At 36.0% G+C, this 26,191-nt stretch overlaps 1 protein-coding gene across 2 annotated transcripts in view; it reads left to right on the forward strand.

The window, feature by feature from the left end:
* Positions 1 to 26,191, forward strand: part of STAG1 (STAG1 cohesin complex component) — a 428,102-nt gene that overhangs the window by 383,848 nt on the left and 18,063 nt on the right. For both annotated transcript variants that reach the window (XM_025881833.2, XM_073899645.1), the window contains 6 exons: positions 931 to 1,023; positions 2,975 to 3,149; positions 5,873 to 6,012; positions 8,815 to 8,916; positions 18,527 to 18,675; positions 19,354 to 19,482. In XM_025881833.2, the coding sequence (XP_025737618.1) occupies positions 931 to 1,023; positions 2,975 to 3,149; positions 5,873 to 6,012; positions 8,815 to 8,916; positions 18,527 to 18,675; positions 19,354 to 19,482 (788 nt within the window). The remainder of the gene's footprint in view (positions 1 to 930; positions 1,024 to 2,974; positions 3,150 to 5,872; positions 6,013 to 8,814; positions 8,917 to 18,526; positions 18,676 to 19,353; positions 19,483 to 26,191) is intronic.

The following is a 26,191-nucleotide window of genomic DNA, read 5'->3' on the forward strand; positions in this document are numbered from 1 at the left end:
CAAGAACTTTAGTTTAATAGAGTACTTTTTAAAAGTGATTTCTACATCATCAGCTTTTGCTAATTTAATAACTCTTCCTTACTATTTTAAATATCAATGTAATACTGAATTATCTTCATGTGTCTTTCTCATTAGTGAGAATCTGATATCAGACAGTCCCGGTTTCAAACCCTTGCTAACAATGACTATTTCTAATCGATATAAATATTAAATTATGTGGCAGTACACCCTCAAACCAGTGCCTGACACATTTAGGTGCTTGATAAATTTAAATTTTCTTTTATACTTTTCAAATGTTTCAAATTGAATGTTACATGACCGTCAAGTTAAATCCTGTTCACTCATTCAATTTTAAATTAAAGACCATCCTATTCTGAAGGTCCCTCCATCTCAGCTTTCTCTGCTACAGTTAGAGTTAATACAAAAAAACTTGAACACTTAATTACTCTGATTGGTCTAATTCCCTGCTAGGATGTTAACTCTTTGAGGGCATGGACACAGTCTTAAAATGATTTTTCTTCCCTTGACATTTTGCAGAGTACTGAGAATATGGGAGAAATTCAGGACATACTTGTTGCTTAATTGATTTTTTTCAGTTTGCTGCTGTGCTCCCTCACCTTATTGCCAACTAGCATTTATTTAGGAAGATTAATAATTTTAATATCAACCCAAGTAAACCATATTTATGGAGGAAATCATACTGAGCATTCCATAGCTAAATAGAATTGAGTGTTGGGATTACCAGTTTTGCTGCCCCTTCTATTACGATAACTAGGAAATAACTGTATAATTTGGTTCCCAAAAATAAGTTTGGTTTTATGAATTTCCTGAACAATAAACCAATTGGCTATTTTCCATTTATTTTTTTCTTTTGGATTAGTTTTCTAGGATATTGTAATTCATGTTTACAAATTTAAATGTGTCTTACAGGAGGATTTGTTGGTATTGAGGAAAACAGTGAAATCCTTTCTGGCTGTTTGCCAACAGTGCCTATCTAATGTTAATACTCCAGTGAAGGAACAGGTAAGAAATTATCAGTTAAGAGCTCTCAATAAAAAAATTACTAAATACACTGAAGAACAATGAGAAGAGGTCATTTTTTATGGCAGTTCTTAGCATACAGATCTATCCCTAACGTTTATGGAACCTGGGACACAAGAGTATGGATGTCTGAATATTTAACTTAAAAAAGCGAGTTAACTAACTTGTTATAGGTCTTTTTACCTAGACAAATACACTGTCATGATGACCTGGTTCCATAATTCCTGATTCCTAAGAATTCTGTCCTAAAACTGGGAGGGTTGGGGAGCTGGCCTGTGGTCCGTCCACCCTCTTCTCATCACACCAGGAAGAACTTCTCACACACACATAAACACTCCAGCCCACATGTCCAAACTCTGTCAACTTTATTGCCTTAAACATCTGCCCTGGGACCTAGGAGTATGCACACAGGTGATACAGTAAGCCTAGGGAAGAGACCTGTGCAGCCTTTGGTAGCAGAATCAGGTCTCTTAGGGCAAGGAATCCCTGAGTCCCTGCATAGTCCCTGAATAATAGGGGTGCAGGTGGGTATATCACATTGGTTCAACAATCTCCTCACTCCTTGGGTAGGGGCAGCATAGCCCAAGGCAATACCATTTCCATGAGGTGATTTTGTAAACTGTTTAATTATATTATTCTCTTGGGAAGTACTTTTAGATCAGGTACTATTATATAAAACAGGATACTTTTTTCCATACTGTTTTTATTTTTTTTATCATAATGTTGGGCTAGAAAATACCTAGTCTAGTTAAAGAGTACTGTAGTACTTATCCTTTGCTATCCCTTCTTACAAGTAGGTTATCACAGTTGTCTATTAAAGTTATCAGCATCTAACTTAAAGTGGGAACAGAGGTGGTCTTCCCTAAACCTTATTCTCTAAACCTTCTGAACCCTATCAGTGCGATCTAAAAGTACCGGCTCAGGACATTTAAACCAAAAATTCATTGTTTCTACATCATCACTGGTGATATCTAAAACTATGGCCTAAATAAAAAATAGATATATTTCCCCCTGGATTCTCTTTATCCTCCCCTTTTCAAGTGGCTCTTTCTAAATATATTTATGTAGTTCATGATTGTGTAGTCAGAGAATGAACTGCCATGATTCTTGCTGGAGTTGGACAGCCAAGTATACAGCCATCTCCAAATACGTACCAAAATTATGTTTTCCCATAGAAATCAATATTTAGAAGGGGGTAAGTGAATTGTTTTGAGTTATGAGAGCCCTCAGTTATCCCACAACAAAATCATTCAGTTATAGTAAATTGATAACATGGGTTTATTTCATAGTATCCATTAAATAGGGCAAATTTGACAACAATAACTGTAATACTTCCTCTTTAGGGAAATATATTGAAAGTTCCCATGATTAAATTTGTTGGCAAGCTTTCAGATACTGATTTTTATGTGAATGGTCTTAAATTCAATTTTAAATCTATTGTTAGAGATTTTTTTTTTTTGCATTAGATTTTTTAAAGAAGAATCCTAAATAATAGCTTTAAGGTTTAGAGTACTGCATTGTAATTTGTTGGATAATACAGTTTACCTTAAGATTTATGCTTATTTAGTTAAGCAGTATATAATTGATTTCTAACCTCTGTCATAATTTATTATATTAATTTTGTTTTTCCAAATGGCCTTAAGTCATTTTTTTTAAGTTCAAGTCAAAATCTCTTAGTCAATTGTTCTGAATTAATACAGACAAGTAAAAGAAATAGATTATATTAGGCGGGAATTAGGAATACAAGGAACTAGTATTTAATAAGAAAAAGTAATTTCATTAAGTTTGGAAATTAAAACTAAATAGTTGAAGTTTAAATACTCAATTTGTGTTATGGTATTGTTATTGAAGTGCATTTAATTTAGTATGTTTTCATTAACATTGACCTGTACTTGTAGTTATATATTACTGATAAATTCCCTTTGCATTGCAGGCATTCATGTTACTCTGTGATCTTCTGATGATATTTAGCCACCAATTAATGACAGGTGGCAGGGAAGGCCTTCAGCCTTTGGTGTTTAATCCAGATACTGGACTCCAGTCTGAACTCCTCAGCTTTGTGATGGATCATGTTTTCATTGACCAAGATGAAGAGAACCAGAGCATGGGTATTTGTAGCTACTATTTTGTCATTGTTGATCTTTTTTATTTTTTTTTTAAAGATTTTTATTTATTTATTTGAGAGGGAGAGAGAGACAGAGAGCATGAGTGGGGGTGGGGGGTGTAGAAGGAGAGATAGATAAGCAGGCTCCCCAATGAGCTGAGAGCCCAACACAGGGCTCAGTCCCAGGACCCTGGGATCATGACCTGAGCTGAAGGCAGACATTTAACTGACTGAGCCACCCAGGTGCCCCAATGTTGATCTTTTTTTTTTTTTTTTTTTTTTACCAACCCCAAAAGATATTATGAAATAATTCAAATTCAGTCCTAAAAAGTAGTAGAATTTTTAAAAAAGAGTCATGGGGTGCCTGGATTGCTCAGTTGGTTAAGTGTCTGACTCTTGATTTTGGCCCAGGTCATGATCCCAGGGTCATGAGATCGAGCAGCACATCAGGCTCCATGCTAGGCAAGAAGCCTGCTTAAGATTCTCTCTCTCCCCCTCTGCCACTCCCCTCACTCTCACATGCTCTCTTTCTCTCTTTCTCTCTCTCTCAAAATATAAAGTTAATACATTCATGTAGTTCAGAAACCAACAAGAATAAAAATGTACACAGTGAAATCTCCCTCCTTCAGAGTAGTACCTTAGAGGTCTTTCCCTATCACTACATACAGAGCTTTATTCTTTTCCAACAGATACGAAGTATTTCATTGTTTATAGCATAGTTTATGTTATCCATCTCCTATTAATTGATGTTGGCTCGTTTCCAATCTTCTATTGTATATTATGCTATAATGGATAATTGTGTACATTTGTCATTTCCCACATGTGTAAAATATATATGTAGGATAGATGTGTTTCTAATTGAACTGTGTCCAGGTTCACAATTTCTCTAAAGGAAAGCCCCTAAAGGGTCCTGGGATTGAGCCCTGTGTCAGGCTCCCTGCTTTTACAAAAGCATAAGCTTTTCCCTGTCCTTCTCACTTGTGCTCTCTCTCGCTATCTCTGTCACTCTTATCTTTGTCTCTCTCTCTCAAATAAATAAATAAAATCTTAAAAAAATAAACCGCTCCAGTCAAAATTGTGGTCAACCTGCATAATGATAATGTATAGCATAATTAGACCAATATAAATAATTATAAGTATTGGATAGGTTATATATGAAATAGATGATTTAAGGTCTGTAGCATATCTGATCCGTGGATCTATTTGGTGCTATTAGAGTGTTTTTTATTTAACATGTTAAGAAAATACTAAATTGTAAAACAAAGTCTCTATTTAGAGTCCATTTTAATCCCAGGAGATAAAATTTACTTACTATTTGTCTTAAGAAAAAGATTTCCAACTTCTCAAAGCATTGGTGCTTCACAGCAAGACCAATTAGTAGAAAGGAAAGAAAGAAGTTGAGTAAGTTCTTTCATTTTTTGTATATATATAATACACACATAGGCAGGCCAAGATATGAGAGAGTCAGTACAGAGCCTAAAACAAATGTGTCAACATCTGGAGCCTTGTGAAGAAATTTTTTCTAGGATTAAAAATAAGCCAGGGGCACCTGGGTGGCTCAGTTGTTAAGCATCTGCCTTCGGCTCAGGTCATGGTCCCAGAGTCCTGGGATCGAGCCCCACATTGGGCTCCCTGTTCAGCAGGAGGCCTGCTTCTCCCTCTCCCACTCCCCCTGCTTGTGTTCCCTCTCTCGCTGTGTCTGTCAAATAAATAAAATCTTTAAAAAAAAAAAAAAAAGACAAGCCAGTGGGGCCTGAGAATTAAAAAATTGAGGAAGAAATATTACTCGTTTTGAAAGTATTTAGTAGCAAGCTTTGTTTAAAAAATTGTATATGTATAGAGGCTCCTGGGTGACTCAGTCAGTTAAGCGTCCGACTCTTGATTTCAGCTTAGGTTAGGTCTTGATCTCGAGATCATGAGTTAAAGCCCCATGTTGGGCTCCACACTGGGCGTGGAGCCTACATTTAAAAAAAGAAAATGTAGGGGCGCCTGGGTGGCTCAGTCGTTAAGCGCCTGCCTTTGGCTCAGGTCATGATCCCAGGGTCCTGGGATCGAGCCACGCATTGGGCTCCCTGCTCCACAGGAAGCCTGCTTCTCCCTCTCCCATTCCCCCTGCTTATATTCCCTCTCTCGCTGTGTGTGTCTGTCAAATAAATAAGTGAAATCTTTTAAGAAAAAAAGAAGAAAATGTATATGAGCATAAATGGTTTGCAAAATATATTTCATGCTGATAATGTAACCATATTTAAGACAAGCACTGAAACCTAACATCTCCATATTATTTCCATTACTCCCCACATATTTATTTCTAAAAGAAAACTTTCCCCTATGTCTTTAAAATTTCCAGAAATTTCTTCTCTGTTGAAATATAGCTAATAGCATGTAAAGAATATTGAAATGAGAAGAGATGGCATTTTTAAGGTAAACAGACAAAAGTATTATTATGATAAAAATATCAGAAAAAATTTATGTATGGTTTGCTTATCTAACTCAGTCTTTGCTATGACAGTTTCCTAGAAGATAGGAACCTTGGTAACTACTAAACATTTAATAAGCGTATAACTAAATATAGCACCCTAAAATAATCAGTGTAACTAACAGTTTTACCTAAAACTGAATTGTACTATTTGTAAAGTTATAAGTTGGTGTTTGATTATACAGATTGTCTACATTGTTTTACCTTGGATAAAGGGCCAAAGTTCATAACCAATTTATTTTCTGTGGTAGAGGGTGATGAAGAAGATGAAGCTAATAAAATTGAGGCCTTACATAAAAGAAGGAATCTACTTGCTGCCTTCAGCAAACTTATCATTTATGATATTGTTGACATGCATGCAGCTGCAGACATCTTTAAACACTACATGAAGGTATAGTTTCATAGTCTTATTTTTTTCCTTCCATCTAAGTGGCAGAGAAATTTGCACTTTAAAAATGAAAAGATAACAGAAGCTAAATTGCCAGGTAACCATATATTGTTCATGATTTTCTGATATATTTAAGGTTTCTCTCTTTTATAGAAGTATAAACTTTTGTCAATCTATACCATTATATCAACCCCATAAAGTAGGAGATCCTCACATTTATTGAAAGAACACCTTCTTATTTTCATGAGGTATATAGACTCTTGATCAACATGGAAGAAACCTAATATCTCTTATGACATCTCTTTAAGACATTTTTGTAAGTATGCCTACTATGTACCATGCCACCTGCCAGTCATTAAAGTTACAAATATTTTTTAAAATCCTGCTCTAGGGGCACCTGGATGGTGCAGTCGGTTAAGTGTCCAAATCTTAGTTTCAGCTCAGGTCATGATCTCTCGAGCCCCATGCTTGGCAGGGAATCTGCTTGAAGAGTCTCTCCCTCTGCCCCTCCCCCTACTTGTGAGCTCTCTCTCTCAAATAAATAAATCTTTAATAATAAAGTAAAATTCTTGCTCTAAAGTATTCTAAAGGTGAAGACTGTCAACATTTAGACAATTGCATTATATAGTATAATAGAGGTATGTATAGGGGTTTCTGGAAATATATGAAACAGACACCCAACTCTAAAAAAATACGAGGGTTAATGGAAACCTCTTAGTAGTGACTTCTGAACTAAGTCTAAGATGATAAACACAAATTAGTAAGCAAAGAAGTAGCAGGAGGACTTGGGGTAGATTGAACTTCATGTACAAAGATACAAAAGAATGTGAATTATTTGGGGGAAATGCAAGTAATTTGATGTAGCAACATAGATTGCTTATGAGAAGGGAGCCAGAGTTAGGATTTTGAAAAGTATCACTAGTAACCAAATGCTGTGTGAGAAGCCTGGATTTTTTTCCTGAGGGAGGTAAGGAGATGTTGAAGGGTTTTAAACCATTCTTTATATGGCAGGATTTTGATAGGTACTCACCTTTCTGGCTGTTTGCTCTGCTTTCCTTAAGCTCCATTTTGTTTCTGACGCTCAGAAGTCTTTATGATAGGCACACTTCTCAGTTTATGTATTTTTACCTTGTTCTGTCACAGATAGTGTTGCCCATGTTCAGAATATTGTGTGTGCCATTGATCCATTTGTGTCTTTATCCATGTTTAGTTATGGTCCAGTTCTAGCTATGACATAGTAACTAATTCATCATATTTTGCTAAACAACTGCAGTGTGAGCACTGTGCTGATAGAGATTTAAGTAAAACATGATTTCTGCACCAAGGAACTTAGAGATTAATAGAAAAACTGAAATGCAAGCATAATATAATGTAGCATGGTAATAGTGGTTGTCTGTGTTCTGTGCCATTTATATTTGAGACACTGTTCTTATGCTTTTACATATGTTTGTTGATTACAGTAATCCTATGAGGTAGGAAATACATCATTTACAGATAAGGTAATTAAGGCTCAAAGAGGTTAAGTAACTTTCAAAGGTCACATTCTATAAGTAAGTAGCAAAAACTGGAATTTATGATTCTAGGTTTATGTAGGTTCAAAGCTTAGCTCTTCCCATTAGATCATAAAGCCTCAGCATCATTATTGTAGTGATAAATGTACAAATTACAAAGCAGACATGGAATAGAGAAACTTAAGTGAAAGGAACCTGAGACAGCTTCCTGAAGTAATGTCTAAACACAGTTTGAATGGATGAATATGAGCTTACCATGGTTTTTCCTTTTCATCCCTTAACAATACTGTATTGGTTTCAAGAAATGAACCTTAACCAAAACTTATTATCATCTTTAGCAATTTTTGCACCTCTGCTCATTGTAAGCTTTAATTTTTTTGAGAGAATTTAATAGTTATTTGCTACTCTTTATTACATATCCTCAGTTATGTGGCTTTTTTCCCAGTTCCCTATGTAACTATTACAAATATGAATTTATTGGAGATCTGCCTGTTGAACAACTTTAATATATTAATATCTTTCTCGTTTTTTCATCTCACATCATGGAAGCATACCCCTCTTTCTGAAAATTATGAAAGTCCAATTGCCAAGCTAATACACTCACTTCTTCACATAGGTCGTAAGTTTTTAGGCATTAGCTTAGAAATAACATCCAGATTTAGTGGTTTTAAATAGGCTTTTCTTAATTATTTACTCACAAGGAAAATTCTTAAAATCCTGTGTCAAAAAAACTTGAATTATAAAGAAATTAAATTTTTCTCAGTCACTATTGAAGAAGTCAATGTTTTTATTTTTTATATTACAGTAGTAAAATATAAACATGTTGGGGGAGCAGAGAATGACATAGTACAGAAGTATTAAATGAAAAGTCTGTTACCCTAATCTGCCCTTCCCCGTTATTTAGGCCCATTCCCCAAAGGTAAGCAATTTTAACTGTTTTGGTTTTAGTTCTTTGCGAAGTTTCGACCAAAGTTGTTTCTTGATTTGTCACCTCTTAAGTGGTGTCTATTGAATCCATGTTACAAAGAATAAGGAATTTTGTTTACCTCTGTCACTTCCTCTCTTCCTGGAATTCTCAGTTTTTCAGTTAACGTTAGTTATTTCATAATCTTATGTGATTAATATCAAATGTGTATTCCTTTAACTTTAGAAAATATATTTTATCTCTCATTATGTTTAAGATGAAGAAATTAAACACCCTTGAACTCCCCTTTCCATTTCTTTTACCAATCCACAGTTTGTCTCATGAAATTTCAGTAATTTTAAAGCTGTGTTTTCTTTCTTTTTCTCACAGTATTACAATGACTATGGTGATATTATTAAGGAAACACTGAGTAAGACCAGGCAGATTGATAAAATTCAGTGTGCCAAGACCCTCATTCTCAGTTTACAGCAGGTAAGAAATCTGAAAGAGATAAAGAGTAGAATTAATGTTATTGAACACTTTTATGTGCTTAGTATGTATTAGGTATATCTTACCTCATTTAAACTAGGTCACTGTATCAGTACATTAGTATGGATACTTTCTGGTCCAAAGACATGTTATATGTCTTTTGGAAAATAATCTTACAGTTCACATTTCAAATTGTGAAATCCTAATGTGATCTACTCTTGGACCAGATGAAATGCCAAACAGACATTTAAAAAGTAATCGTTTAAAAAGAAAAATATAAAAATATATTTTAAAAATATTTAATGAAGACAGGGCAAAATAGTATTCAAATAAGAAAATAAGTCACATATGGGGGCACCTGGGTGGCTCAGCCAGTTAAGGGGCTGCCTCCAGCTCAGGTCATGATCCCAGGGTCCTGGGATCAACCCCTGAGTTGGGCTCCCTGCTCAGCGGGGAGTCTGCTTCTCCCTTCCCCCGGCTCATGCTTCTCCCCTCCCCCGGCTCCTGCTCTCTCTCTCTCGCTCTCTCTCTCAAATAAATAAAATATTTAAAAAAAGTCGTCACATATGTTGTATAAATAAGAGTCCCTAAGAAATGCTTACTGAATTAATACAGAGATTTCGGGGTGGGTGGAGCTGTAGGTATGTGTATATAAACATAAATACATTTATACATCAACCAGCACTCTAAACAAAGTTTAAACAAATGACAGATTCAGGGAAATATTTTCAGTCATACATAACAAATCCTACACATCAGTAACAAAGATAAATCCCATAAAAAAGTAAACAAGGGATATGAAAAGCCACTTTTCAGAAGAGGAAGTCTTAAAAAGCAATAACCGTATGAAAAGGGGCATAATTTCATTAATAATTAATGAAATACAAATTGAAACAAAGATATTTATCACTGATGGGCAGATTAGCATGAATTTAAATGATAGTTAATACCAATGATTGATAAAGATGTGGAGAAAAGGATCCCTTTAAAAGAAATTGCTATTGCCTTCTTGAAATAAAATTTTGCAGGATATTTCAAAATTGAAGATAGATATTCCATTTCAAAGTCACTATTTTTGCTGCTAGGTATCTACATTGGTACATGCAGGTACACACAAAGATATATGTAAAAGATGTTTATTGTAGCAAGTCTATAATATTGAAAAATTGAAGATAGTCTAAATGTTCCATCAGCAGAGGAATGATTAAAGTGTGATACTCTGAAGTAGCTAAAAGATTTTTAAGACAAAATATTAAGTGAAAAATAGCACGTTTCAGAGAAAGGGGAACCCTCTTACACTGTTGGTGGAAATGCAAACTGGTACAGCCACTCTGCAAAACGGTATGGAAGTTCCTCAGAAAGTTAAAAATAGAACTACCCTACGATCCAGCAGTTGCACTTCTATTTACTCAAAGGATACAAAAATACTGATTGGAAGGGATACATACACCCCAATGTTTATACTCCATATGTTATATATTATTATCAACAACCAAATTATGGAAAGAGCCCAAATGTCCATCGACTGATGAATGGATAAAGAAGATGTGATGTGTGAGAGTGTGTGTGTTTACACACACACACACACACACACACACAATGGAATATTATCAGCTTAAGAAGGAATGAAATCTTACCATTTGTAACCACGTGGATGGAGCCGGAGATGATTATGCTAAGCAAAATAAGTCAGAAAAAGACAAATACCATGTGATTTCTCTTATATGTGGAATTTAAGAAACAAAACAGATGAACATAGGGGAAAAAAAGGAAAAAAGCGGGGCAAACGAGAAAACAGACTCTTAACAATAGAGAACAAACTGAGGGTTACTGGAGAGGAGATGGCAGGGGGATAGGCTAAACAGGTGATGGGAATTAAGGAGGGCACTAGTGATGAACACTGGGTGTTTGTACAAGTGATGATTCACTAAATTCTACACCTAATACTAATATTACACCATACATTAACTAACTGGAATTTAAATAAAAACTTGAAAAAGGAAAAAAAAATAGCAAGTTTCAGGACAAACTACATAGATTAGTATCATTTATGTTAAAAGTTTCATATATGTAATACATTAATGTGTCTAAACTGGTCTAGAAAACCTTGAAACTTTAACATTGATAACCTTTGGAGAGAAGAATGATATTCAATGGGAAAGAGGAAGGAGAATGTTTATTTTTATATTCCTTGAATTTAAAACAGAGATATATTCTTTGCATTTAAGTGTAAATTTTAAAATGTAAGGCAGTTGTGTACAACCATCTCTGAAAATATTTTGAAGTTTAAGAATTTGTAAATAATTACCTGTGGATACATTTGAAAATGTTTGGAAGAACTACTGTTTCTAGTTATAATACTGTAAGTAGTAAAAAGTACTACTAGAGTGATGTTGAGCACTTTTTCAATGTGTCTTTTGGCCATTTGGTTGTCTTTGGAAAAATGTCTTATGTCTTCTGCCCATTTTTTGATTGGATCATTTGTTCTTTGGGTGTTGAGTTTAATAAGTTCTTTATAGATTTTGGATACTAGCCCTTTATCTGATATGTCATTTGCAAATATCTTCTCCCAGTCTGTTGTTGTCTTTTGGTTTTGTTGACTGTTTCTTTTGTTGTGCAAAAGCTTTTTATCTTGATGAGGTCCCAGTAGTTCATTCTTGCCCTTGTTTCCCTTGCCTTTGGCGATGTTTCTAGGAAGAAGTTGCTGCGGCTGAGGTCGAAAAGGTTGCTGCCTGTGTTCTCCTTTAGGATTTTGATGGACTCCTGTCTCACGTTTAGGTCTTTCATCCATTTTGAGTCTATTTTTGTGTGTGGTGTAAGGAAATGATCCAGTTTCATTCTTCTGCGTGTAGCTGTCCAATTTTCCCAACACCATTTGTTGAAGCGACTTTTTTTCCATTGGACATTCTTTCCTGCTTGGTTGAAGATGAGTTGACCATAGAGTTGAGGATCCATTTCTGGGCTCTCGATTCTGTTCCATTGATCTATGTGTCTGTTTCTGTGCCAGTACCATACTGTCTTGATGATGACAGCTTTGTAATAGAGCTTGAAATCCGTAATTGTGATGCCACCAGCTTTGTTTTTCTTTTTCAACATTTCTCTGGCTATTCGGGGTTTCTTCTGGTTCCATACAAATTTTAGGATTATTTGCTCCATTTCTTTGAAAAAAGTTGATGGTATTTTGATAGGGATTGCATTGAATGTGTAGATTGCTTTAGGTAGCATTGACATCTTCACAATATTTGTTCTTCCAATCCATGAGCATGGAACGTTTTTTCCATTTCTTTGTGTCTTAGTTTCTTTCATGAGTATTTTATAGTTTTCTGAGTACAGATCCTTTGCCTCTTTGGTTAGATTTATTCCTAGGTATCTTATGATTTTGGGTGCAATTGTAAATGGGATCGACTCCTTAATTTCTCTTTCTTCTGTCTTGTTGTTGGTGTATAGGAATGCCACTGATTTCTGTGCATTGATTTTATATCCTGCCACTTTACTGAATTCCTGTGTGAGTTCTAGCAGTTTTGGGGTGGAGTCTTTTGGGTTTTCCACATAAAGCATCATATCACTGGCAAACAGTGAGAGTTTGACTTCTTCTTTGCCGATTTGGATGCCTTTTCTTTTTGTTGTCTGATTGCTGTGGCTAGGACTTCTAATAGTATGTTGAATAGCATTGGTGATAGTGGACATCCCTGCCATGTTCCTAACCTTAAGGGGAAAGCTCTCAGTTTTTCTCCATTGAGATGATATTCGCTGTGGGTTTTTCAGAGATGGCTTTTATGATATTGAGGTATGTACCCTCTCTCCCTATACTCTGAAGAGTTTTGATCAAGAAAGGATGCTGTACTTTGCCAGATGCTTTTTCTGCATCTGTTGAGAGGATCATATGATTCTTGTTCTTTCTTTTATTAATGTATTGTATCACATTGATTGATTTGCAGATGTTGAACCAACCTTGCAGCCCAGGGATAAATCCCACTGGGTCGTGGTGAATAATCCTTTTAATGTACTGTTGGATCCTATTGGCTAGTATTTTGGTGAGAATTTTTGCATCCATGTTCATCAGGGATATTGGTCTGTAATTCTCCTTTTTGATGGGGTCTTTGTCTGGTTTTGGAATCAAGGTAATGGTGGCCTCATAAAATGAGTTTGGAAGTTTTCCTTCGATTTCTATTTTTTGGAACAGTTTCAGAACGATAGGTATTAATTCTTCTTTAAATGTTTGGTGGAATTCCCCTGGGAAGCCGTCTGGCCCTGGGCTTTTGTTTGTTGGGAGATTTTTGATGACTGCTTCAATTTCCTTAGTGGTTATAGGTCTGTTCAGGTTTTCTATTTCTTCCTGGTTCAGTTTTGGTAGTTCATACATCTCTAGGAATGCATCCGTTTCTTCCAGATTATCTAATCTGCTGACATATAGTTGCTCATAATATGTTCTTATAATTGTTTGTATTTCTTTGGTGTTGGTTGTGATTTCTCCTCTTTCATTCATGATTTTATTTATTTGGGTCATTTCTCTTTTCTTTTTGATAAGTCTCACCAGGAGTTTAGCAGTCTTGTTCTTTCAGAGAACCAGCTCCTATTTTCGTTGATCTGTTCTACTGTTCTTTTGGCTTCTATTTCATTGATTTCTGCTTTGATCTTCATTAATTCTCTGCTCCTGCTTGTTTTAGGCTTTATTTGCTGTTCTTTCTCCAGCTTCTTTAGGTGTAGGGTTAGGTTGTGTATTTGAGACCTTTCTTGTTTCTTGAGAAAGGCTTGTATTGCTATATATTTTTCTCTTAGGACCACCTTTGCTGCATCCCAAAGATTTTGAAGAGTTGTGTTTTCATTTTCATTTGTTTCCATGATTTTTTTAAATTCTTTTAATTTCCTGGTTGACCTATTCATTCTTTAAAGTAGGATGCTCTTTAGCCTCCATGTATTTGAGTTCTTTCTGACTTTCCTCTTGTGATTGAGTTCTAGTTTCAAAGCATTGTGGTCCAAAAATATACTGGGAATGATCCCAATCTTTTGGTACCGGTTGAGACCTGATTTGTGACCTAGGATGTGATCTATTCTAGAGAATGTTCCATGGGCACTAGAGAAGAATGTGTATTGTGTTCCTTTGGGATGGAATGTTCTGAATACATCTGTGAAGTCCATTTGGTCCAGTGTGTCATTTAAAGTCTTTATTTCCTTGTTGATCTTTTGCTTCGATGATCTGTCCATTTCAGTCAGGGGGGTGTTAAAGTCCCCCAGTATTATTGTATTGTTGTCGATGTGTTTCTTTGCTTTTGTTATTAATTGGCTGCTCCCATGTTAGGGGCATAGATATTTACAATTGTTAGATCTTCTTGTTGGATAGACCCTTTAAGTAGGATATAGTGTCCTTCCTCATCTCTTATTATAGTCTTTGGTTTAAAATCTAATTTGTCTGATATAAGGATTGCCACCCCAGTTTTCTTTTGTTAAAGTCTGTTAGCATGGTAAATGGTTTTCCACCCCCTCACTTTCAATCTGGGGGTGGCTTTGGATCTAAAATGAGTCTCTTGCAGACAGCATATTGATGGGTCTTGTTTTTTTATCCAATCTGATAGCCTATGTCTTTTGCTTGGGGCATTTAGCCCATTTACATTCAGGGTAACTATTGAAAGATATGAATTTAGTGCCATTGTATTGCCTGTAAGGTGACTGTTACTGTGTATTGTCTGTGTTCCTTTCTGGTCTGTATTACTTTTTGGCTCTCTCTTTGCTTAGAGGACCCCTTTTGATGTTTCTTGTAGGGCTGGCTTTGTGTTTGAAAATTCCTTTAGTTTTTGTTTGTCCTGGAACCTTTTTAGCTCTCCTATTTTGAGTGACAGCCTAGCTGGATATAGTATTCTTGGCTGCATATTTTTTTCATTTAGTGCTCTGAATATATCATGCCAGTCCTTTCTGGCCTGCCAGGTCTCTGTAGATAGGTCTGTTGCCAATCTAATGTTTCTACCATTGTAGGTTACAGATCTCTTCTCCCGAGCTGCTTTCAGGATTTTCTCTTTGTGAGTTTTTTTTCTCTTTTTTCTCTTTGTCGTAAGTTTTACTATTAGATGTCAGGGTGTTGACCTATATTTATTGATTTTGAGGGGGGTTCTCTGTGCCTCCTGGATTTTGATTCCTGTTTCCTTCCCCAAATTAGGGAAGTTCTCTGCTATAATTTGCTCCAGTGTACCTTCTGCCCCTCTCTCTCCTTCTTATTCTTCGGGGATCCCAATTATTCTAATGTTGTTTCATCTTATGGTATCACTTATCTCTCAAATTCTGCCCTCGTGATCCAGTAGTTGTTTATCTTTTTCTCAGCTTCTTTATTTTCCATCATTTGGTCTTCTCTAGCACTAATTCTCTCTTCTGCCTCATTTATCCTAGCAGTTAGAGCCTCCATTTTTTATTGCACCTCATTAATAGCCTTTTTGATTTCGACTTGTTTAGATTTTAGTTCTTTTATTTCTCCAGAAAAGGTTTCTTTAATATCTTCCATGCTTTTTTCAAGCCCAGCTAGTATCTTTAAAATCACCATTCTAGGGGCATCTGGATGGCTCAGTCGGTTAAGCGTCTGCCTTCGGTTCAGGTCATGATCCCAGGGTCCTGGGATCGAGCCGCACATTGGGCTCCCTGCTCAGCAAGAGCCTGCTTCTTCCTCTCCCTTTGCCTGCCTCTCTGCCTACTTGTGCGCTGTCAAATAAATAAAAATAAAAAAAGATCCTTAAAAATAATAATAATAAAATAAAATCGTCATTCTAAACTCTAGTTCCGACATCTTACTAACATCCGAATTGATTAGGTCCCTGGCAGTCAGTACTGCCTCTTGTTCTTTTTTTTTTTTTGAGGTGATTTTTTTCCATCTTGTCATTTTGTCCAGAGGAGAATAGATGAATGAGAGAACAAAATGCTAACAGGGTAACAACATCCCCCCAAAAATATACACTAAACAAATCAAAAGAGACCTGAAACCAAGGGAAAAGAAAGGGAAAGGAAGAAAAAAGAAAAAGATAAAAACAAAAGAAAAAAACAGAATATGATCAAATATCAGGCTGGTGCATAGATCAGTGCCACACACTAGATTTTGGGCATATTTTGGTCTGTCAGAAGAAAGTGCCTCCCAAAATTTTAAAGAAAGAAAAACTTATATGTACAAAAATAAGGGTTAATACGATGAAGGGATGGAATATGACTGTAAAGATGAAGATTATAAAAGATTTTATAAAAGGAATTGATAAGAAGTTGGTTGAAAAAAGAAAGAAGAGGACTTAAAAAAAGGGGGGGGAGAATGTGATCAGGCAGTAGACTAGAACAAAGCCATACACTAGAGATTTAGGGTATATTTTGGTCTGTTAGAAGAAACTGTATCTCAAAATTTTAAGAAAGAACAACTTATATATAGATACCAAAAATAAGGTTAACTACTATGAAGGGATAGAGTATGACTCTAAGAATAAAAAATATTTTTTAAAAAAGGATTGATAAGATGTTGGTTGAAAAAAGGAAAAAGAAAAATTAAAAAAAGAGTTAAAAAAATTAACTTTGAAAGACTAAAAAATCATGGTAAAAAAGCAATGAATTCTGTGTGCAGTATTCCCCTAGCGCTGGAGTTCTGCCGTTCTCATTGATTGGTAAACTTGGTCCTGGCCGCCTGTTTATGCTGATCTTCTGGGGGTGGGGCCTGTTGCCATGGTTCCCAAATGTCTTTGCTGGAGGCGAAATTGCCCCGCCCTTGCCGGTCCAAGCTAAGTAATCTACTCGGGTTTGCTCTCGGGAGCTTTTGTTCCCTGCAAGCTTTCCTTACAGCGTTGGAGAACAAGAGTGAAAATGGCGGCCTCCCAATCTCCAGCCGGAGGAGCGAGAACTCGAGGTCCCACCCCTCAGTGCGCCCCCAGAGAAAAGCAGTCAATCACTCCCGTAACCCCGGTCTCTGGCCGCACTCCGTGCTCACCCAGCCTGTGACTGAGTGTTTCTATCTCTGGCACACGACTCTGTGTGGTCTCCCAAACCCAGCAGATTCCTGCCGTGCACTCCCGCGCTGCTCCTCCCCGGGGAGGAAGGGGAGTCTCCCCAGCTCTGCCGCTTGTTGGGTCCCTGCTGGAGGAGCAGTGGCCCGACTGTGCCACGGATCACAGTTTGTGGCAGCCCTGAGCTGAGAGCCCATGCCTCGGCTCCGTCTCTGCAGCCGGCTTCCCCGCTCCGATACCTGGGAGCTCTGCCACACTCAGGCACGCCCTGTCTTTCTGTAACCCTGAGGGTCCTGCGACCACACTGTCTCCACAAGGGTTCCACCCCCCCGGCTTAGCCACTGGAGCAACGTCCCTCAGCGGAGCCGACTTCTAAAAGTTCTGATCTTGTGCTCTGCTGCTCTATCACTTGCCAGAAGCGCCATCAGGGACCCCCTGCCCCACCATCTGTCTTCCCGAATATCGCCTCGGATTCACTTCTCCGTATGTCCTACCTTCCAGAAAGTGGTCACTTTTCTGTTCAGATAGTTGCTGCTCTTCTTTTCTTCGATCTTCTGTTGACTTCGTAGGTGTTCAGAATATTTTGATCCCTGTATAGCTGATTTCCTGGGACCAGCTGAAATTTAGGTCTCCTACTCTCCGCCATCTTGCTCTTCCTCCTCAGAAGTGCTATTTCAATGGGACAGTATGATAAGAGTGAATTGAGAGGTGCGGGTTGAGGAAGTGAAGAAAACAAATGTAAACAATACTTTTCAGTATCTTTGCCGAAAGAGAATCAAAACAAGGTATTGATAGCGGCACAGGAGATTGAGTTAAGAAGTTATGGTTTTTTGTATTTTGGGGTTTTAAGATGCATGCATGTAGTAGAGGGAATAGTTAAAGATGCAGGACAGAGCAGTAAGCATAAAAGCAAAATTGCTGAATAGGTAAAATGGAGTGAGATCTAGTACATACTGAGGGAGTGGCTTTAGATGAAAGTCCTGGACTATTCATCTCTCATAATAGGAGGGAAGACAGATGTGTACCGATAAATTTAAGTTTCTAACCTTGGTGGTAGAATGATGATAGCTTTTATATTCTTTAGTACTTTAGGATTTATTTGGTGGTTGTTATTTTGATGCAATATATGTAATGTATGTGTAATTTATAAAACCTCTCCATACAGCTTAAGAATTTTTTTGTATGTATTGTTGTTGGGTAGGAAATATCACCCCGTATATCCAAATGTCTTCTTTTACATAATGTTCTTGTCTAAGATATAGTAAGTGAAAAAACAAAGTTCTGAACCCCATATTTCATGTACTGCCATCCCTGTTAAAACAACAAAAAGACTACATAGATGTTTATGAATACAAATATATTTCTATAAACATGTTTCCTTTCCCCAGCCCAAAATATATTATTTTTTGTTAAAAAGAAGTAAATTCCTGTCTGCATTGAATCACACAACTAGCATGAAAATGAGCTCAAGAAATTATTATTAGATGACTTGGAGAAGGGGAACAATGTGCCTAGAGTTCAATGCAAGGAGGGAAATATATATTTTACCCTATGTCTTTTAAATATTTTTAAATTATATTACCTATTCTAATAATAAGTAAAATAAACAAATTTTCTTAGCTGTAGGTTTTTTCCTCTTTTTTTCTTTCAACCAGTTGTTTAATGAACTTGTTCAAGAGCAAGGTCCCAACCTAGATAGGACATCTGCCCACGTCAGCGGCATTAAAGAACTGGCACGTCGCTTTGCCCTTACATTTGGACTGGATCAGATCAAGACACGAGAAGCAGTTGCCACACTTCACAAGTGAGTGAGCTAAAAAAATACTTTCTGTTATACAGAATCTGGTTTACTGGAATTTAACTGAAATAACTGTTATTTGACCCATTTTTAATGACAAATTACTGAATTTTCAAGTTGTAAGAACTTTAGAGATTGTGTAGTCTAGTGAGTCTCAACTAGGAGGGCCTCTTTAATTTGAAAAATACTTCAACTGCCTGTTTTTTCAATTTATATAGTATAGAAAGTAAAGTTTAACAAAATACTCTGGTCTGGCCTGTCAGTGAGATGATGATAATAGGAGATGTGGGTTTATAAACACTGCAATGCTGATTTGGTCAACCTTATTTCATAACTGAAAACTGAATGACAGAAAATGTTAAATACCTCACACATCTGCTTGATACCATGATCAATTCTGAGAACTAAGTTTTCTGACAATCTAGTTATCTTTCCAGGGTATTGTGCTACCCCTGCAAGATACACATAGGAATTTAGCTTTGTTTCACAACTTTATAGTTTTATACTGTAAATATTAGGCATGTATGTCATACAAATTAACATTGTTTTACACTTCAAATTTATCAGATTTTACTATATTCAGTGATGATTATCCTGCCTTCCCAACTATTTTGAAATTTTAGTCCATTGAGGGAACTATACTCCTTATCTGGAAAAATAAGATGATACTTTCTTTTACTTCAGGGATGGCATAGAATTTGCCTTTAAATACCAAAATCAGAAAGGACAAGAATATCCACCTCCTAATCTGGCTTTCCTGGAAGTACTAAGTGAATTTTCTTCTAAACTTCTTCGACAGGACAAAAAGACTGTGTAAGTTGCTTTTATCATGATACCCTTGTAATTTTAAATGTTTCATTTTTTAGAAAAATGTTAATCATTTAGATATAATTACTGTTGATAACATAAGCTCTGATTGTTTTAAGGAACTATAGTTTTCTTAAAAGCATTTATATGTTCTTTCCCTGCTTGCTTTTAGTACTCTGGAATTAAATAAGTGGGAAATGATTTCTTATTCCACAATTCAGAGAAGTAGGGACATTGGCTTAGCCGTTGTGTAAGCCATTCTTTTTTCCTTTTATATTAATTATATTTTAGTTTTACAAGTGACCCTTGAACAACACAGGTTAGGGGCATCGACCCCCTCACAATCGAAAATTGTGTATAACTTTTTTTTTTTAGTTCAAAATAAATGAAAAGTATTCATTAGATTTTAAATTTTAGACTTTTTTATTTCATTTTTTAAATTTTTATTGAAGTATAGTTGACATAGTGTTATATTAGTTTCAGGTGTACAACAGTGACTCGACAACTCTCTACATTACTCAGTGCTCACCATGATAAGTGTAGTAACTGTCACATACAATATTATTACAGTATTATTGACTATATCCCCTATGCTGTACTACATATAAGTTTTGACTCCCCAGAAACTTAACTATTAATAGCCTTCTGTTGACTGGAATCCTTACTGAAAATAATCAACGTATTTCATGTTACATGTATTATATGCTGTATTCTTAAAATAAAGCAAGCTAGAGAAAAGAAAATGTTAAGAAAGTCATAAGGAAGAAAAAATATATTTACAGTACTATGATGTATTTATTGAAAGGAATCCAGGGACGCCTGGGTGGCTTAGTCGGTTAAGCGTCTGCCTTCGGCTCAGGTCATGATCCCCAGGGTCCTGGGATCGAGTCCCATATCGGGCTCCCTGCTCAGTGGGGAGCCTGCTTCTCCCTCTGCCTGCCGCTCCCCCTGCTTGTGCGAGTGCTCGCTCTCTCTCACTCTTTCTCTGACAAATAAATAAATCTTTAAAAAAAAGGAAAAGAAATCCACATGTAAGTGGACCTGCACAATTCAAACCCATGTTCAAAGGTGAACTACATTTTTTATTTGACTTGTTTCAATGAGAAGAGTGATTTCTTAAATAATAGATGCAATTTTCATAAAAAAATATTGATGGGATCCTGAATTTTGTAAATTGGTAGGAAGATGTGTCAGTTTTAGTAATAGGCTAAATAGAAATTTGGAGAGACAGTTAAAAATTTTATGAATATGAGTGGTAATTCTAAGGAAAGATGTTGACTTCCTGTTAGTTAGAAAATATTTTTTATTTTTTTAAAGATTTTATTTACTTGTCAGAGAGAGAGAGCACAAGCAAGGGGAGAGGCAGGCAGAGGGAGAAGCAGGCTCCCCGATGAGCAAGGAGCCCGATGTGGGACTTGGTCCCAGGACTCTAGGATCATGACCTGAGCCAAAGGCAGGCACTTAATGGACTGAGCCACCCAGGCGTCCTGGTCAGAAAATATTTATTAAGCCCATTATCTGGTTAGGTAATGTTCTATAGCTGTTTTTCTAGTATGGCCAGGCAGTGAACAATACAGAGTTTCTGCCCCCAGAAAGTTTTTGTTTTAATTCAGGGAGACACAACATAAACATAGGAACAAGAGTCTCAGGCACTTAAATAGAATAATATGATAGAGAATGAGTGGTGTTGGATATTTGTGGGGGTGGGGTGGTTTGAAAACTTTTTTATTATAAGCATTTATAGGTATACATTTTCCTCTGAGTGCTACTCTAGCTGCACCTCAAAGATTCTGGTAGCTTGCATTTTTGTTTTCATTCATCTCAAAGTTTTTTTTTTTTTTTCATTTCCCTTGTGATGTATTCTTTTATCTTTTGGTTATTAAGGAGTATTTTGTTTAGTTTCCACATACTTGTGAATTTCCAAATGTTACTTCCATTATTGATTTTTAATTTCATTTCATTGTGGTTAGAGAACATCCTTTTTGTATAATTACAGTCCTTTCAAATTTATTGAGGGTTGTTTTACAGACCAACATATGGTGTATTCTGGAGAACATTCCATGGAGAATATGCATTCTTCTGCTGGTGTTGAGTGGTGTTGAAATAGCTGTTAGGTGACGTGGCTTATAGGGTTTTTTTTCTTTTAATAGTGTTGTTCAAGTCTTCTATTTCTTTGTTGATATTTTGTCTAGTTCTATCCATTATTGAAAGTGAGTCTCTAGCCATTATTACTGAATTGTTATTTTTCCTTTCACTTCTGTCACTTTTTGCTTCATGTATTTTGGAGCTAGCTCTGTTGTTAGGTATACATGTTTATCATTGTTACATCTTCCTGATGGATTGACTCTTAGATATCACTATAAAATGTCCTTCTCTGTCTCTAGTAACTTTTGTCTTAAAATTTATTTTGTCTGATACTAATGTAACTACTCCAGCTGTATTTTTGTTATTGTTTGCATGGTATACCTTTTTTCTATCCTTTTACTTTCTGCCTTTTTATCTTTGAATCCAAAATGTGTTTCTTAACAGTATGTAGTTGGATCATGTTTTGTTTTGTTTTCTTTTTTAATCCAATTTCTGCCATTATACAGTTTGTTTTCTATAGATCTTTGTTTTTTCCTCCAATAAAGCAAAAAGCTTTATTTTATATGAAGTGGATGTTTTCTAGTATAACATTTTACTTTCTTCAAAAATATTTAATTATATTTTTTTAGTTATTTTTTTAGTGTTTTCTTGTAGGCCTTAAAATACTCATCTTACCAAAATTTCTTCAAATTTATTCTAAGGAAATATAAAAACTTTACTCCTATATAGCTCCATTTCAGTCCCCCCCCACCTTTGGTGCCATTATTGTTACACATACTGCATCTAAATATGTTACAACCCAACAATACATTATTATAATTATTACTTGATATAATTGTATGTCTTTTCAATACACTTAGAGAGGAAATGGAACCTAGTATATATTTATTATAGAGTTTGTTTTAATAGCCTTCTTATTTACCATTTCTGGTTCTCTTCATTCCTTCCTGTGGATTTGAAATACCATCTGGCATCATTTCCTTGTGCTAATATATCTTTACTCCCACCTACTTCTTTTGTGTCTATTATCAAATACATTGCATTTCTATGTTATTGACTCAACAATACAGTAATACATATTGTTTTATACAGTTGCTGTTTAAATCGGTAAAAAGAATAAAGTAAATATGCAATTATATTGTCCTTTCTAGCTACCTAGTAATTACCTTTCAGCTCTCTCTGTTTCTTCATGTGTAGATCATACTCTGGCATCATTTGCTTTCAGCCTGAAGAACATCTTTTATTTTTTCTTGTAAGGCAGGTCAGCCAGCAACAAATTTTGTTTTTATTCCATCTGGGTGTATCTTTATTTTATCTTTAGCTTTGGAATATAGTTTTGGTAGATATAACTATTCTTGTTTGATGTTGTGTTACTTTCTGTACATTGTGTTATCCCACTGCCTGCGCCTCCATTGCGTCTAATGAGAAGTCATTGGAGTTTAAACTTAATGGAGCTCCCTTGTATGTAATGAGTTACTTTCTCTTCTTTCAAGATTTTTTTCTCTATCTTTGGCTTTTAGCTAAAATTTTGCCTGTGATGCATCTGGGTATGGGTCTTTCTGCATTTATTTGCTTAGAGTTTGTTGAGCCTTGAGAATGTGTAGATCAATGTTTTTCATCAAATTTGGAAGTAATTAGCCATTATTTCTTTTAAGTTTATTTCTACTTCTCCTGATACTCCCATTACACCTATTAGCGCACTTAGTGGTATCCCACATTTTTGCCAGGCTCTGTTTATTTTTGTTCATTCTTTTTTTCTCTGTTCTTCAGAATGCATAATCTCTACTGATAAAGTTTCAAGATTAATGATTATTTATTCTGCCAGCTCAAATCTATGCTCCTATGGAGGATTTTTAATTTTTGTTATTATACTTTTCCAACTGCAGAATTTCCATTGGTTCTTTTTTCATCTTTTTTTTTTTTTAGATTATTTATTTATTTGAGAGAGAGAGTACAGGAGGTGGGGAGGGACAGAAGGAGATGGAGAAAAGAGAATCCCAAGGAGACTCCCTGCTAAGCACAGACCCACCCACCCCTAACACAGGGCTCAATCTCAGGAACCTGAGATCACGACCTGAACCAAATGCTCAAGAGTCAGATGCTCAACTGACTGAGCCAACCAGGCACCCCCATCATTTCTTTTTATTCATATTCTCTACTTAATGAGGTAGTGACATCATATTTTTCATTCTTTATATATGGTTTTTTTTAGTTCTTTGAATATCTTTAAATAATAGCTTTGTAATATTTGTGGGCCACTGTTTTTATTGCTCACTTTTTTACTGCTATATGTAGGTCACATTTCCCTGTTTCTTTGCATGTCTCATAATTTTTGGTTGAAACTGAACAGTTTAGATAATGTTGCATATATGATACATTGTAAAATAGCTACTCTTGATACTGATTCACTGCACCCCTAGATATTGATGTTGCTTGGTCATTTGTTTAAAGACTTGGATGAACAAACTTTGTGATGTCTGTTTCTCTTGCAGTGTGCAGCCTCTGCTGTCCCTACTCAGATTTTTTTTTCCCCTTTTTTTTTTATCATTTGGTTTGAAAACCTAGGAATCACCCCTATATCAGCATTAGACTCATTAATCAAAGATTGTGATTATACCTCCTTTGCCATTTAGATTTTTACTTATTACTATCTGATGTGTGTGTGGCTTGAAGGCTGCTATCACAGTTTGGGGGTTTACTTTGTCCCACGGTCAGCCAGAGGACTAGCAGCTTTGAAAGTTCCCTCTCTGGTTGCTCCTGAGAAGGGCAGCCTCAGTTATGCGCAGTTTTCCAGATCAACAGAAGTGTGTGATTTAGTTTAATTTAATTCAGTTTGATTTTATTTGATTTAGCTTAATTTTTAGAGAAGTTTTGGTTCACAGCAAAATTGAGGGGAAGGTACAAAGAATTCCCATATATCCCCCTGCCCTTATACACGCAGTCTCCCCATTATCAACATCTACCACCAAAGTAATACGGTTGTTATAATTGATGAACTTACCTTGACATGTCATATTCACCAAAGTTACATTGTAATTCACTCTTGATGTTGTACATTTTGTGGGTTTAGACAAATGTATAATGACATGCATCCATCATTATGGTATCATACAGAGTATTTTTTTCACTTGCCTAAAAATCTTCTGCGTTCTGCCTGTTCATCCTTCCTCTCCCCCCCAATCCCTAGCAACCACAGATCATTTCAATGTTTCCATAGTTTTGCCTTTTCCAGAATGTTATACAGTTGGAATTATAGGGTATGTAGCCTTTTCAGATAATCTTCTTTCACTTAGTAATACGCATTTAAAGTTCCTCTGTGTCTTTTCATTGCTTAATAGCTCATTTCTTTTTCATGTTGAGTAATATTCCATTGTGTAGAAATACCACAATTGATTTAGCCATTCACCTACTGAAGGACACCTTGGTTGCTTCCTAGTTTTGGCAGTTATGAATAAAAGTCTATAAACATCCCTGTGTAAGTAATTGTGAGGACTTAAATTATCAAGTGTTTTGGGTAAGTACTAAGGTGTGTGATGCTGGATCACATGGTAAGCATATGTTTAGTTTTTAAGAAACTGCCTGTCTTCCCAAGTTGCTATACCATTTTCTGTTCCTACCAGTAATGTATGAGTTTCTGTTGTTCTGCATCCTCACCGGGATTTGGTGTTGTCAGTGTTCTGGATTTTGGCCATTCTAATAGGTGCATAGTGGTATCTCATTTTAATTTGCATTTCCCTGATGACATATGATGTGGAGCATCTTTTCATGCCTATTTGCCATCTGTATATTTTCTTTGGTGAGATGCCTATTCAGATCTGAAGCCCATTTTTTAATCAGGTTGTTTGTTTTCTTATTGTTGAGTTTTAAGAGTTCTTTGATTATGTTAGATAGCAGTTCCTTTATGAGTTGTGTATTTTGCAAATATTCTCTCCCAGTCTGTGGTTGTCTTCTCATTCTCTAGACAGTGTCTTTCACAGAACAGAAGGTTTTAATTTTAATGAACTCCACCTCAACAATTATTATTCCAGGGACCTTGCCTTTGGTGTTGTATCTAAAAAGTCATTGCTGGGCGCCTAGGTGGCTCAGTTGGTTAAGTGACTGCCTTCGGCTCAGGTCATGATCCTGGAGTCCCAGGATCGAGTCCTGCATCAGGCTCCCCGCTCAGCAGGGAGTCTGCTTCTCCCTCTGACCTTCCCCCCTCATGTGTTCTCCCTTTCTCTCACTCTCTCTCTCAGATAAATAAATAAAATCTTTTAAAAAATAAATAAATAAAGTCATTGCCATAGCCTGAGTTACCTAGGTTTTCTTCTTTATTATTTTCTAGGAGTTTTATAGTTTTACATTTTACATTTAGGTTTATGATCCATTTTGAGTTGATTTTTGTGAAAGATACAGGGTCTTTGTCTAGCCTAATTTATTTGCTTATGGACATCCAGTTGTTCCAGCACCACTTACTAAAGAGATTGCCTATAGTTTTCTTGTAATATCTTTGTCTGGTTTTGGTATTAGGGTAATACTGGCCTCATGGAATGAGGTAGAAGTATTGCCTCTGCTTTCTGTCCTCTGAGAGAGATTGTAGAGAATTGGTAGGTTTCTTCCTTAAATCACCAGTTAACTCATTTGAGCCTGG

The sequence above is a fragment of the Callorhinus ursinus genome, unplaced genomic scaffold, assembly GCF_003265705.2.
Source record: "Callorhinus ursinus isolate GAN/ISIS: 27379988/994484 unplaced genomic scaffold, GSC_fseal_2.0 scaffold1, whole genome shotgun sequence".
Lineage (NCBI taxonomy): Eukaryota > Metazoa > Chordata > Mammalia > Carnivora > Otariidae > Callorhinus > Callorhinus ursinus.